General features: G+C 41.6%; 2 protein-coding genes across 6 annotated transcripts; one reads left to right on the forward strand and one right to left on the reverse strand.

Moving 5' to 3' along the window:
- Positions 1–730: 730 nt before the first annotated feature.
- PUS3 (pseudouridine synthase 3) lies at positions 731–10,765 on the forward strand. Of its 4 annotated transcripts, none has more exons than XM_055415918.2 (5): positions 731–772; positions 7,155–7,575; positions 7,688–8,253; positions 8,772–8,962; positions 9,079–10,765. In XM_055415918.2, exons 2-5 carry the CDS (start codon positions 7,198–7,200, stop codon positions 9,387–9,389), a joined length of 1,446 nt encoding a protein of 481 aa, XP_055271893.2. In that variant the 5' UTR covers positions 731–772; positions 7,155–7,197; the 3' UTR covers positions 9,390–10,765. The 4 variants fall into 4 exon arrangements, with proteins under 4 accessions (XP_055271893.2, XP_055271899.2, XP_055271898.2 ...); XM_055415924.2 differs by having other exon boundaries at positions 7,155–7,269; XM_055415923.2 differs by lacking the exon at positions 731–772 and having other exon boundaries at positions 6,108–7,269.
- Positions 2,612–13,357, reverse strand: HYLS1 (HYLS1 centriolar and ciliogenesis associated). Of its 2 annotated transcripts, none has more exons than XM_055415926.2 (4): positions 13,209–13,357; positions 9,405–9,498; positions 6,502–6,619; positions 2,612–3,920 (listed from the first exon to the last, which is right to left on the reverse strand). In XM_055415926.2, exons 3-4 carry the CDS (start codon positions 6,513–6,515, stop codon positions 2,993–2,995), a joined length of 942 nt encoding a protein of 313 aa, XP_055271901.2. In that variant the 5' UTR covers positions 6,516–6,619; positions 9,405–9,498; positions 13,209–13,357; the 3' UTR covers positions 2,612–2,992. The 2 variants fall into 2 exon arrangements, with proteins under 2 accessions (XP_055271901.2, XP_055271900.2); XM_055415925.2 differs by having other exon boundaries at positions 2,612–3,923.
- Positions 13,358–14,671: the final 1,314 nt, after the last annotated feature.

Consider the following 14,671-nt stretch of genomic DNA (forward strand, 5'->3'; position numbering starts at 1 on the left):
TATTCAAATTCTAACTACTGTCCCTGTTACTCAATGTTTCCAAATCCCGGCGTATTTTCATCTTAGTTCTGATACGTGCCTCGTGCTGAAACAACGCGGAGAAAACTGTTTCCCCTTTGGTACAACCTTCACCTCCCACCTTCACCTGCACAATCAGGGATAGCTTCTTTGCACCAATGACTGCTAAATCTGGACAAAAGAAGCAGAATATTTTTTTCTACACGTTTTCTAACCGGAATCTTGAGATTTCAATCAGCATCTCTAGAAAAACGCGCAAAATCCTAGTTATGATCTCTCCGTGGTGCTGAAGCAAGACTCCCCATCCTTGTTCGGTCACTCAGACATCTCGGTCACTTGTTATGAGACGATCACATTCCTTTTCAGCCCTTCATGTGAAGTCTAATTGTAGATGGTTTTTGACTCTCAATGACAGCTTTCTACTAATTTAACTACGAATAAAATCGGGTCAAGTTCTTTAAATCTAACGTTCTATAATTTTTAGCGGACTAGAAATTATCCTTTTATTCTTGTCCTCGCGCAGGCCCCAGATCATGCCTCGTTGGAGTTGCACAGATGGTGGCCAGACTACAAAACATTAGGCAGATTTCAGTGTTAAAGCAGATTCCAGTGTTAAACCTGCACTCCCGGCTCTTAGAACTACATTTCCCATAAAGGTGGACTACATTTCCCATGAGGTCCCGGAGGAGCACGTAGAAGACGCAAAGTGACAGCTTCCTGTCTCGAGGAAAGCTGCGTGGCCGACAACCGGAAGGTAAGTGTGCGGGTTTTGGGGGGTGAATTATTTTCTGGGTTCTACAAAGAGGAACGACCAGATGGGCAAACAGATGGACGTTTCTCTCATTTCCCCTATGCTCCCTTTTCTGTACCTTGATCTTTTCAGGAAGGCAGTCTTTTGAGTTATGGAAGTGGAACCTCGCTAAAGACCCAGTGTTTTTGTGTCTGGTGCTTCTTCGAGCAGTTGTCAGAATCGTGCAGCATTTAGGAGCTTGTTTACCTCGATTTCTTGAGGGCCCTGGGACTGCGGAGTGTAGTCTCTTCTGCCTCAGAATTCGTTTGCTCATGAAACCAAATAGTAGAAGTGGAGATTCCGGTAGTATGTGGAGTGGGGAGGTGTGGCAACCATTTCCCCCAAAATTTGAAAATTGGTTTGTAAATTTGGTGACCCCTTTCCTGGACTTCCCTGGTGGCTCAGCTGGTGTAAAGAATCCGCCCACAATGCGGGAGACCTGGGTTCGATTCCTAGGTTGGGAAGCACCCCTGGAGAAGAGAAAAGCTACCCATTTCAGTATTCTGGGCTGGAGAATTCCATGGACCATATAGTCCATGGGGTCACAGTCAGACACGGCTGAGCTATTTTTACTTCACTTCCTGATATTACACGGCTGTTGAGAACCATTGCGCTTCACCCTGAGGAGAGGAGATGGTGTTCTGGGGAAAACTGTACTGAGTCAGTTCTCTTTTGCCAAAAATGTCTTTACCGGTTTAATACCTTTGGACTAGTTAATTGGTTTAATAAGGTAGGTAATATTGGGCTTTGAGAAATATATGAAGAGGCAAACCATTGGGAGTTTAACTGATTTGTATGTAAAAAATGCCATGTGGCTGTTAACTTTTAAAAAAGAGGTACAAACTACCTTGAATCCCAGTACCTGGTGTTGTGTTGATCTTTCCTTGTGCTTTGTGTGTGCAGTAAGACAGTGCGAGCAGCCTGTTTGATCTAATTTTCATTTTTCTATTAGCTTCCCATATATTTCCAATGACTAACGTCTAATTACTTCACTATTGTTGGACAGTTGGCAGTTTTTATTTGCAGTGAATGTTACATGTTATCTTTGAGCCACTGATTCTCTCCCTGATGAATGCTTAACAATGGAACTGGGTGAGTGATGAATGATGTAACTTAAATATTACAGAGAAAATGTATTTTAGCAGATAGTAATGGTCAAGGTCATTCATTTTTGTTACATGGCACTTTTCCCCTTGAACAAGCAAGCTATTTCTGCTGTCACTCTTTTGGCTTAAATGCTAAATCTGACAGCCTCCAGGTTTTAGGTATTATTGGACCAGAAATCAAGAACAAACAGATCCAAGTTCAGATGAGCTCAGTTAGTGATTTGACCCTAACAGGCCAGATTCATTTTAGTTATTATGTCTGCATCTGGCTCCAGCTGCTAGTAGTCTGAAGCTCTGTGGCAGTGTGGCAATAGCCTTCAAATGACAGACATGACTTCTAGGAAAATCTCAGAGGCATTCCAGAAATAACGGAGGGCAACATATTATTGAAATAATTCTGAAATAACTTGGGTTATTTGGGTTAGAACTTTGGGTTAGAACCCTGCATGTGCTATCGTGCTATTATTGAGCATCTATTAAAAAACATTTGACACGGTGAGTGGAATTACTGTATTCCTTTAGTAACAAAGGTTCTCTTGCTGTTCCTTCATGTAGGATTGTATGTAAAGGGCAGGTTTTTGTTCATTCCCTTTGGCTCTCATTTAGGTGTGGAGAGTATGATGGAGAGTATAATTGGAGGCAGAATCATAACCTAGGTTTGAGATTGCCTTTGGAAAATATTTAAGGGAAAATAAGGTCAAGTTCACAAATTTCCAAAAGTCTTTAATAGGTAAGCTTACTGCTCAGCAACTTTAAAAACACACAGCAACTCACATTGGCCAAAGGTAACAAGTTCATGAAACAAATAGTGCTGGCTTTGCTCTCTAAGACAAAACGGGAAGCCTAGGTCTGTTTTTCTGGCATGATTCCTCTTGCAGTTGCTAGATTTGATGTTCATTTGGAAGTTAAGTGGTAGATACCAATGTGACATATACCTAGGAAAGACCAGTGATGGGTGAAGTCCTTACTCTGTATTCCATGGTATTTTGAGTTGTTTCTATTTAAATAAAAGGAGAGATACTAAGAACCAGGTTATTGCAATCCTGTGAAAAGAGAGACAAGTTTAAAAAAAAAAGACTTAAGAAGGAGAAAGAGGGAAGGAAGGAAGTTTCTTGGGCATCACACCATTTGCAAGGTCACAACGAACACCCCAGCGAAGGGCAGATCGTTTCTTCTCAGTTGGCACTAGGTAACTGTTTGGAACATATATATGCTGAGGCTTGGACTGGGCTTCTGCACGACAAAGCATCTGCTCTCGGATTCCCCAGCGTAATTCCTTCCTATGATCTTCACCAGGTAACCGCATGGAGTCCCAGTCTCGTTTATATTCAAAATAGCGGGCTACCCGATCTACCTTGCCTCGGTTTCGGCTCAACTGGTCCAGCCTTGGGAGGATAAAGGACTTGGGCCGGCTGGCAACAATCAGGTCTTGTTCATAAGCTGGAGGGCCCATTTCTTCTCTTCGTAGATAGCAAATGAGCTGATCTTGAGAAATTCCTTGGTATTCACGTGGTAGACTAAATTTTTGTGAAATATCAACTGGAGATTCCCCGTCTTCCTGGAAGTGCAGATTCATCAGCCTTTGTCTCAAGTCCCAGACATCCATGTCACTTTCTGTACCAGACTCTGATTCACTGATCATCGACTCATCCGTCACTAACACCTCCCCACCTGGCTTTCGACGCAGCACCTTTCTCTTCATAACCGGCTTTCGGAGTCTTTGGGAGGTCTCTGAGACAGGTTCTGAAGGGGCATTGCTTTCTATATGTGGGTAATGCAGTTGTGCAGGAAAAGCAGGTCGCTTTCCTGAGGTTACTGAGGCTTTACTGTAGGGATCATACAGGATGGACTGGGCTTCTCTTCTGACATCTCCCTCACCATGGCCTGCACAGATACGAGTGAAAGCTTTAGCAGCCACTAACATTCGTTCTTCTGGATCCATATCAGCCCATTTTTGTCCATCAGGTCCCACAAGTTCCTCCACTGCTTCCCCTACACTGGAGGACCTTCTGTAAGAGAAAATCACTGATTAGTTTTCTGATAATAAACTCCCAGCTCAAAAACCATTCCCTTCCTATGTACTGTTTTATAGCAGTGAAACACAACAGTCCTAAGTACAACAGTTAAGTATATGGTAAAATACAGATTAGTACAGGCAGTAAGGGAGCACTTTGGAGGGGCATTAACTCAGTTCAGTCGCTTAGTCGTGTCTTTGCGACCCCATGAACTGTAGCACGCCAGGCTTCCCTGTCCATCACCAATTCCTGGAGCTTGCTCACTCAGGTCCATCGAGTCGGTGATGCCTCCAACCATCTCATCCTCTGTCGTCCCCTTCTCCTCCTGCCCTCAATCTTTCCCAGCATCAGGGTCTTTTCCAATGAGTCAGTTCTTCACATCAGGTGGCCAAAGTATTGGAGCTTCAGCATCAATCCTTCCAATTAAGGACTGATTCCCTTTAGGATTAACTGGTTTGATCCTGCAGTCCAATGGACTCTCAAGAGTCTTTTCCACCACCACAGTTTAAAAGCATCAATTCTTCAGCGCTCAGCTTTCTTTATAGTCCAACTCTCACATCCATACATGACTACTGGAAAAACCACAGCTTTGACTAGACAGACCTTTGTTGGCAAAGTAATGTCTCTGCTTTTTAATATGCTGTCTAGGCTGGTCACAGCTTTTCTTCCAAGGAGCAAGCGTCTTTTAATTTCATGGCTGCAGTCACCATCTGCAGTGATTTTGCAGGCATTAACTCAACTCAGGGTTTATTACCCGCTTTCATTTCCAGGCTCTTCTTAATCACTCCCAATTTTACTGCCTGGAAGTCTTGCCACCTTTAGTAGCTCCTAGGATAGGTGGGTTCTGGCATAAGAAAAGCTCAAGAGATTAATGATATGGGGCATAATGCTTCATGTACATTATCTAACTTGTACTTAAGAGGGACACTTTATGTACCCAGCACTGTTTTTTTTGTGCTTTACATTAACTCATGTAATCCTCACAGCTGTGGGATAAGTACTCTTAGTATCTCCTTTTCACAGATGGGTAGCCTGAGGCATGGACAGATTAAATAGCCCAAGGTTACAGCACTTGTAAGTGGTTGAGCTGGAATTCTAACTCAGGCAGTCTGGGTTCAGAGTCCATGCTTTTAACTGTGAGAGTGATTTTATCCAAAAGACCATCACATGCATACACTCCTTATGCTTAAGTACTTTAAGTACCCAAACTAAACACCCAGTGCATTTCCTGACTGAATCTAGAATAGGTATCTACTGCCCACTATTTCCTGGAGAAGGAAATGGCAACCCACTCCAGTGTTCTTGCCTGGAGAATCCCAGGGATGGGGGAGCCTGGTGGGCTGCCGTCTATGGGGTCGCATAGAGTCAGACACGACTGAAGTGACTTAGCAGCAGCAGCAGACCACTATTTCCTGTATCTCTGATATTTTTAAGCTGAAAAACTAATACATATACATGTAGTTTAAAGCAAGCACTCCCCACCCTGCCACCCAAAGCAAGTTTCACTGTCAAAGGCAGCATATCATTTCTCCAGTAATTTTCCATATTCATATGCACATTTTTATACCATAAACTCTTTCGAATCATAAACAGTCTTAGTGATCCAGCTGTGTCAGTGTCAGAAGTAACAGACTGACTTCATTGTTTAAAGGTACATGGAATTCCAAGGTATGGACATACCATAATTTATTCAACCTGTTCCTGAGTGATTTAATTATTTTATTTTTGTTCTTAAAAACAAGTCTTATAACAATATCTTGTAAGTTTCACATACTTGTGCAAGCATATGAGCACATTCAATTTCTAGAAATGTAATAGGTGGGTCAAAGGCATGTGTGCACTCAATTTTGATAGCTGTTGCCTGACTCCCTCTAAAGAAGTACTGAATATATATTCCAGAGCTTCTCTTTCCTCTCTTCAAGGTGGTATACTATCAAATACTCTCCTCTTTGCAGTCAGTTTGATAAAGAAAACAGTCCTCCTATTACTGGCATTTACTTAAATTGCATAAATTTGAGCATCTTTTCATACATTTATAAGACTTTTCCTCTCTGTATGAAATATGCATGTTTCCGTTTACCTCTCAGGTTGTTGGGTTTTTTATTGATCTTTATATTAAAGCTGATTATATATGAAATACATACCATCATTGCATTTTTCTTCCTAGTTTGTTATTTAACTTCTGACTTCTTGCTGTTAGAAACATATTCTTAGGTGGTTGCATTTTTTGGGTGCAGCGCCTTACTTATGCCTTTCCTACTTCAGGATTGTAAGAAGGTTATGTCATGTTTTTTCCTAATACTTTTATAGTTTCATTTTTTACACTTAAATTTGTAATCTATCATAGATATAGAAACTCAAAGAGCAAAAAACTAAATGAGTTACCTAGACTGTTTACAGATGGAGTACAGTTGTCCTCAGATTATTGCAATATGTCAGGAATTTCAACACTGATATCTAAATTATATTATCCAGAGTGACTTTATTTTCTGGCATGACAATTTTAACTACTAGAGGTACAGAAATCTCTTACCAGCACATTTGACTTAAAAAGATCTTAATGCTTAATTACCTTCTTTGTTCCATCAAAGCTGCTTAAAGGGGGAAAATCTTGATTCCAGATTCTACTTCCAATATGAAGTACAATCACTGACAAGTTTCTTCCATTGGGCCAGCTTCTATTGCACCATCTTTAAGACAGAACTGTTTTAGATGACAGAACACACCACCCACCACAAGCACTAATTTTATCTGTAATATCAGAAAGCAACAGAAACTTGGAGTAGACATAAATACTCCATATAAAAAGATTTTATGATTGGAAGATAGCACAAATATAATGAGAAGTCAAAAGGAAATTTTAGGGGGAAAATATCAATAACATCAGTCCTCCACCATCTCAGCTCATGAAGAATAGAGAAATGAAATCTACATTTCCCCTAAATTCTGACTACTTAAATCTTAACAATGCTAGCTGGATTTTTTGTTTTTTTATGCTACCTTCCTTTTCCACTGTGAATTGACCAGACATGATGGAAGAGAGTAATACCTAGATGATTGACCCATAATAATGAAGCTAATGCTTGTATCCCTGGGCAGAATCAAACGTCTATATATCCTTTAGGCCTCAAATTAAATCTTAGATACTGTTTGAACATAATGGAATGATACTGACATCACCAAGGCAATCAGCACTAAAACTGTATCTCTTTACTCTCTTTTCAGATAGGGTGGATCTCTTTGTATTTATTCCTGAGGTTGTCATATCATGGCTGAAAATGACGTAGACAGAATCCAGACTGAGAAACTCCTAAAAAGAGTACAGGAACTGGAGCAGGAGGTAAAGCGACTGAAAAAAGAACAGGCCAACAACAAGGACTCAAACATTAGAGAGAGTTCTTCAGGAGCTGGGGGAAAAGCTAAGCGTGCCTTTGATTTCAGTGCTCATGGTCAAAGACATGTAGCGCTAAAGATCGCCTACCTGGGCTGGGGATATCAGGGCTTTGCCAGTCAGGAAAACACAAGCAATACAATTGAAGAGAAACTGTTTGAGGCTCTAACCAAGACTCGACTGGTAGAAAACAGGCAGACATCCAACTATCACCGGTGTGGGCGAACAGACAAAGGAGTTAGTGCCTTTGGACAGGTAAGGGCCATTGTACTGTTTCACAAAGCAAGCAATAGTAACATATTCTAGGTGTACATTCTGAGGATTCAGATTATTTGGATCTCTAAATATCTTTCTCTTAATTCCACAGGTGATTTCTCTTGACCTACGTTCTCACTTTCCAAAGGGCAGGGATTCTGAGGATTTTAATTTAAAAGATGAAGTCAACGATGTGGCTACAGAGATCCGTTATACTCACATTCTCAATCGGGTGCTCCCTCCAGACATCCGTGTGCTGGCCTGGGCTCCCGTAGAAACTAGCTTCAGTGCTAGGTTCAGCTGTCTTGAGCGGACCTACCGCTATTTTTTCCCTTGTGCTAATTTAGACATTGTAACCATGAACTATGCAGCTCAGAAGTATGTTGGCACACATGATTTTAGGAACTTATGTAAAATGGATGTAGCCAATGGGGTGATTAATTTTCAGAGGACAATCTTGTCTGCTCAAGTACAGCGAGTGGGCCAGAACCTGGCCGAGGAGGGATGGCAAGAACCCTTTCAGTTATGCCAGTTTGAAGTGACTGGCCAGGCGTTCCTTTATCATCAAGTCCGCTGTATGATGGCTATTCTTTTTCTGATTGGCCAAGGAATGGAGAAGCCAGAGGTTATTGATGAGCTGCTGAACATAGAGAAAAATCCCCAGAAGCCTCAATATAGGTAAGTTAAAAACACAAACCCAGACTGCCCCCCACAGAAAAAACAGCTATTGCCCGTAGATATATTTTAAAATATTCTTCCTCTCCCCACCATTGTCTAAAAAACTATGTTTCTGATTCTTCCTTCATGAGGCTTTTACTCTAACTTGTAGAATGTTATGAACATATAACAGCAATTATCTTTTAATTTTCTTCTGTCATTGTTCTATCCCTTTAGTAAGTAACAGGTGTCTGGACCAGGCCCCTTAAATAGTTTTACAGCATTATGGTGGGGCCAAGTCAACTCACTTCTCGGTGACTTGTTACAATTGAAATTTACTCTAATGTAGATCAAGCCTGACTAAGTGATCCATGGTGTGCTGTGTTTTCTTTTTATAATTATAAAGTTGTTCAACATGAGGGATGATGTCCTATTTTCTCAATATTGACAAAATTTTCCCCCTCCTCCTAACCCAGCTAAGCCTGTTTTTAAGAACTGTTGGATGGCTGCTGTGTATTCTCATACTATTTCTTCTCTAGTATGGCTGTGGAATTTCCTTTAGTCTTGTATGACTGTAAGTTTGAAAATATTAAGTGGATCTATGACCGGGAAGTTCAGGAATTCAATGTTACCCACCTTCAGCAACTATGGGCTAATCATGCTGTGAAAACTCAAATGTTGTATAGTATGCTACAAGGACTGGACTCTGTTGCACTACCCTGTGGAACAGGTATGATGGGAACCAAAGTTATACAGGGTTTTGGGGGAGGGAGATTCACAGAGAGATTGGAAGTGATTCTGCTGTGGTAAAGTATCCATTGTAATGCTTGACTGTATATATTATAGGACCAAAGATGGATGGAATGATAGAATGGAGAAATGTTAAGCCCTCTGTCACAAAGCAGGCCAGTGCCTTTGTAGAAGGAGTGAAAATGCGCACTTATAAGCCCCTAATGGATCGTCCTAAATGCCACGGATTAGAATCCCGGATCCAGCATTTTGTACGTAGGGGACGCATTGAATACCCACATTTATTCCATGAGGAAGAAACAAAAGCCAAAAGGGACTGTAGTGACACACTAGAGGAAGAAAATACTGTTTTTGAGAAACCAACGAAGAGAATTTGTGTTGATACAGAACTTAAAAGCATCATTTAACCACAGAAAACTCACCAAGATCTAGGAGTCAACAAAACACCATTCGGCTAAAGAAGTCTTTCTTGAACAAGAAGACGTTTAAACATTCCTTCATTCCTGTCCAGAAGAACTAGAGGTGGGAGAAACGAGAAGAAATTTTTAAATGGACATACATTTACATACACCTGGAAACCTGTGCCTTGTGTTCAAATTCATTAAAACCAGAACCCACAAGTATCTGATTTGTTGAGCTGTTCTTTTTAAAAGCAAATGATACTACTCATCTGAGTTCTCATAAAGAGCTTTGCCGAAGTGTCAAAACTTAAAAACACAAAACTTAGTTATATATTTGATAAACTGGTTTAGTGAAAATGACCTAAGTAGATAAAACACAGCATCTTTTATGAAGCTTATCAATCTATTAATAGTGCTATGTGAGCCACAAATGGTCTTTCTCCTTTAATTTTGAGGTAAAGATCCTTCTGTTTTTAGCGTAATCATGGAGTGTAGCAAAATATTCCCACTTAAACATATAAGAACAAACCAAAGCATTTTATTTTTTTCAACTTTCTACCTTATTTCAATGTACTTTAACTGGCGTTAGTTTTCAAGTAAAAAAACAAAAAAAATCTAGGAAAAGAACAGAGTTTAGGGAATCAAAAAAAAAATCAACTCTAAAAAATGATACATGAGACAAAAAGCAACTAACTAAAAAGCCATGCTTAGGAGAGTCTATAGAGAAGCAAGAGAGAGGATCAGGGTCTTTGATCTTAAGTGAAAGCCTTTCAAGGTTAACAAGGTATGTTATCAAATCAGGAAGAATAAGGATTTAGTGACATTATTTTTGGTAGTTGCCATAGAAAAGCTCAGGACAATCATCACAGACGAAGCAAATCAGAAGTCCCCAAGTGTAACTCTGCAGAATTATCTGTATTGTATAATACAATGTACAAACTCCAAAGTCTGACCCATGGTAAGGACTAAATGAATGTGAGAAGTAAAGTAGGGCTTCGCTTTTACTTTGGAAAACAATTATTTCAATAGGTTGTGAAGTTTAAACAAGATTTTATATACACAGCATGTAAATATATGTTACATATATAAATAAAATGGTGCTTTGCGAGAACCATTATACCATCCATTTCAATGTTCATGCAAATACAAAACTACCTACTGAAGAGGTAAACACAGAACAGAGGAAAGTAGGGACAGAAATGGAACAGGACACTGGGCTGGGTGGATTTCCAACACTAAAGCCCAAAGTGATTTTTTTTTTTTTAATGGCATGTGTACTATACTATGATTAGCATGTTTTCTTTGCAGTTAAATTATTGCACTTTTTCTTGAGTCTATGAAGATAAGTGTTTGCAAATAATAAAATATATAATTTAGCAAGATTGGTAAGTAGCTGTCAGTTTTTTTCTCTTTTAATATAAAGAACTGATAATCCTTTCTCCTTACCTATAGGGAAACTTTCACACAGAAGCTAGAACAACTTATATTTTGTAGATAGATACAGATATTATCTGTACCAAAATACCCAGCAGTATCTTGTCAAAATTTGAAGCGATTAAGTGTTCACGTTGAGTTAGTTACAAATGAAAGTATTTCAAGGGTGGAAGGGAAGGGTTTTTTTTTTTTTTTATTGGAGGCTAATTATTTTACAATATTATATTGGTTGGTTTTGCCATACATTGACATGAATCCGCCCCAGGTGTACATGAGTTCCCCCTCCTGAACCCCCCTTCCACCTCCCTCCTCCCCTTATCCTCCCTCTGGGTCATCCCCGCATACCAGCCCCGAGCATCCTGTAACATGCATCAACCCTGAACTGGCGATTCATTTCACATATGATAATATACATGTTTCAATGCCATTCTCCCAAACCATCCCACCCTCACCCTCTCCCACAGAGTCCCAAAGACTGTTTTATACACCTGTGTCTCTTTTGCTGTCTCATATACAGGGTTATCATTTGCATCTTTCTAAATTCCATATATATGCGTTAGTATATTGTATTGGTGTTTTTCTTTCTGGCTTACTTCACTCTGTATAATAGGCTCTATTTTCATCCACCTCATTAGAACTGGTTCAAATGCATTCTTTTTAATGCCTGAGTAATACTCCATTGTGTACATGTACCAAAGCTTTCTTATCCATTCGTCTGCAGATGGACATCTAGGTTGCTAGGGAAGGGTTTTAAATTGGAAGAGGGGCTGGGTCACTAGTTAAGATTCTAAACTTTGCTGAGTTAGAACAAATTCTTCTACTTCTTGGAAGGGAAGCATGTAGCTTCAAGCATGGCAAATTAGAACAAAAGAAAACAAAATACCCTAAAAAAAGATAACCATAATACAAAGAAACAACAGACTAGTGGAAATTCTATAACAGGTTCAAAATCACTAATTCACATTCCTCTAAGAAAGCTATTAAAAGGTACAAACACCAGCAGAATGGACAAAAGACAGATGATTTATCAAAGAAATCATGACTAATAAACATAAAAAGTTCCATCTGATTAATAATGCAAATAAAAACATTAAGCTATCCTTTTAGATTGGTAAGATTTTTTATGCAGGGCAGAGTAGAGAAATATCTACTCTACACTCTACTGTTGAGGGGGGTGGGGGAGGGGGAACCGACAGTTTTTCTAGAGGGCACTCTGGCATTATGAATCAGAATTTATTTTTGTTTTACAATGCTGTATTGGTTTCTGCCGTGCTGTATTGGAATCAGCCATAAGTGTGTATCCCCTCCCTGTTTAGCCTCCCTCCCACCCTGAATCGGAATTTAAACTGTACCATTATTTCTAAGCCACAATCCAATTTCCAACAAATTATTCTAAGGAGATAAACTGGACAAGAATGCAAACATGTATGTGTGCAAGTAACCACTACCATACTATTTTCTGATCATGAAGAAATTAGAAAAACAAATGTCCATCCATTAGGGGACAGGTTAAATAATATGGCATAGCAGAGCCACAGCAAGAAATATTATGCCCCCATTAAAAATGATCATGCTTGTCTACATTTGATACGGATCAAATGTCTTACTCCTAAAATACTAGGGACTGAGGCATGATCTGCTTTTTAAATGAAAATGCTTTGTTATATCCAAAATAAATACATTTTACAGTCATGTAAATATCTGAAGTAAACCCAAATATGAACACTGATTTTTTTATCAGTGGCTGATAGAATCTCCAGTATTTTCTTCCTTTTTTAGTATGTATTTAACAGTGCTTGGATTTCTAAAAATGAGACTGTGTAACTTTTATAACCAAGAACGTTTTTTTTTTTTCATTCTGGGGCAGATCTATAGGGTTCTTCAATTCTACATGCTATCCTAACTCACTAGGCAGAGTTTCTCGCACTGTAACATACAGAATTTGACAAAGGTGAAACCAACTAGAAGGGGAGAAGAGGTTTCTCCCTTCCCAATGACGCAAAGAGACGGCTCCAGCTGGCCCCGGGCGTGGTCAGCCCCCAAGCGCTCGCGGCCAGCCTCCGGGGGAGCGGCCTCCTCCGCGGGCACGGGTCCCGCCGCCCCGGAGCCCGGTCACCTCGCAGAGCCGGGCGGACGGACCCCCGCGGTCCTCGCCGCTGCAGCCGCCCGGCGGGCAGGGGACCGGCCGCGGGAGCACAACGTGGGCTCGGGCGCGCCGGCGGCAGGCACGGCGCCGCTCACACGGGCTCTGCACCGAGCGCCGGGGGGCCCAGCAACCAGGGGAGGGAGACTCCAATTCCTCGCTACTCTGAGCCCGGTCTCTACAGCCGTGGGCGGGCGGAAGGCCCTGGGGGGGCCCGCGTACCACCGCTCCCCTCCTTTGCCGCTTACCCGCCCAGCCAACGTCCGTCCGCCGCAGCGAATCCCGCGGCGCGGCTATCGCACCACCGCAGGTTTCTGTTAGCTTCCCGCAGCTCGCGCAGGCGCACGGGCCGCAAACGCGTCCAAGCAGCCGTTAACCGCCCGGCCGCCCAGGTTTAAACCCGAAGAGCGAACGGCCCGCCCCTACGCCCGCCCTCCGCCTTCTTATTGGCCCAGAGAGTGAACGTCTTTCAAGTCCACATCCCGATTGGTGCATATTTGCTCTTGGCCCTCCCCCATGGGCGGGAGGAGGCCTGGGACGCGCGGCTCGGATTTGGCGAGGTACGCACGCCGCCAAGCTCGAGCGCGAAACCCGGAACCATCGCGGCGTCGCCTGCAGGTGACCCGAAGGGGAGGGGCAGGCTTCTGACGCTCGGTTAACTTTCGAGGTTACCTAACAGCGAGATTGCTGGATTTGGGGAGGGGCGTTCTAAACGTTTCGTCTACCTCAGGGGACTCAATGTCTTCCCTCTTTTGGAGCCCTCTCCCCTGATTCCGCCTCTTCCACCGCCCCCTCCTCCCCACCCGACCTGGCTCCGCAGCAGTCTCCCTGGAGTCTGATAAGCGCAGTTTCCGTATAAAGACCCGTATAAAACGCAGTCCTTTCCCTGGCTTCCTAGGCTCTCTGATTTAACCCATTGTGTGTCTCCAGCGCTTGCCAACGTGACTCAAACTGATTCCGCCACTCCGATTTCCTTGCTAGAAGAAGCCCTCGCTTAAGCTTAAATGCTCCCTTCTACTCCCTTCCCATAATCTTAACCCTTAAGTGCTGTTTTGTTTACATACCTGGGAAAAAAAATGTTCTAGAGCTTTGGAAATTTTTGAGGGTGAGGCCTAGAAGAAAATAGAGGTAGAGATCTTCACAGCTCAAGGTCCTCGTTACCTCCCTGCAACCTATGTAAAGCAACTTGTCCTTCCACGTCCTGAGCGTTCTATACCCCACCTCATGCAAATAGGAAGGTGACAGATTTAATTTACACGATTTGTTAAATTCAGGATTGAGTGAGAGGGAGAAAATGATCTTTAACCTTTTCCTCCAAACTTCAGTTATCCCTTACTCTTACCACCTTTTTCCTAGAGCCTGTGCACTTTGGATTTGTTGAGGAAAAAGGAATAAACAGAGGAGAAGATGACAGAAGTCGTTTTGCAAAGGTTTGAATGACCCTACCCCTAGATCTCCAGTGTCTTAATACACGCCTTTAGTACACATTCTTTTCTCATAAACAAATATCCCATGTTGCGGTTTAGTCATCTCATCCCTTGCATGTCTTTTTCATTGGCATTGAATCTCTACTTTGTCTTAGAAACAAGAGTGGACAGAATGATTTTTCTTAAATGCTTTGCTCATTCAACAAACTCCTTACACACATCCCTTATTAATTTCTTGTTCTTTCTGTTAGAATTTTATCTTTGAAACCCTTTAATAACTTGAA

The sequence above is a fragment of the Moschus berezovskii genome, chromosome 25, assembly GCF_049115385.1.
Source record: "Moschus berezovskii isolate FMDL1 chromosome 25, NW_MosBer_1.0, whole genome shotgun sequence".
NCBI lineage: Eukaryota > Metazoa > Chordata > Mammalia > Artiodactyla > Moschidae > Moschus > Moschus berezovskii.

Bases quoted from the DNA above. Each gene is read 5' to 3' on its own strand.
- PUS3 (XM_055415918.2), top strand. From the start codon at position 7,198: ATGGCTGAAAATGACGTAGACAGAATCCAGACTGAGAAACTCCTAAAA. The intron at 7,576-7,687 runs GTAAGGGCCATT...TTAATTCCACAG, and splicing joins GAGTTAGTGCCTTTGGACAG to GTGATTTCTCTTGACCTACG. The intron at 8,254-8,771 runs GTAAGTTAAAAA...TTTCTTCTCTAG, and splicing joins CCCCAGAAGCCTCAATATAG to TATGGCTGTGGAATTTCCTT.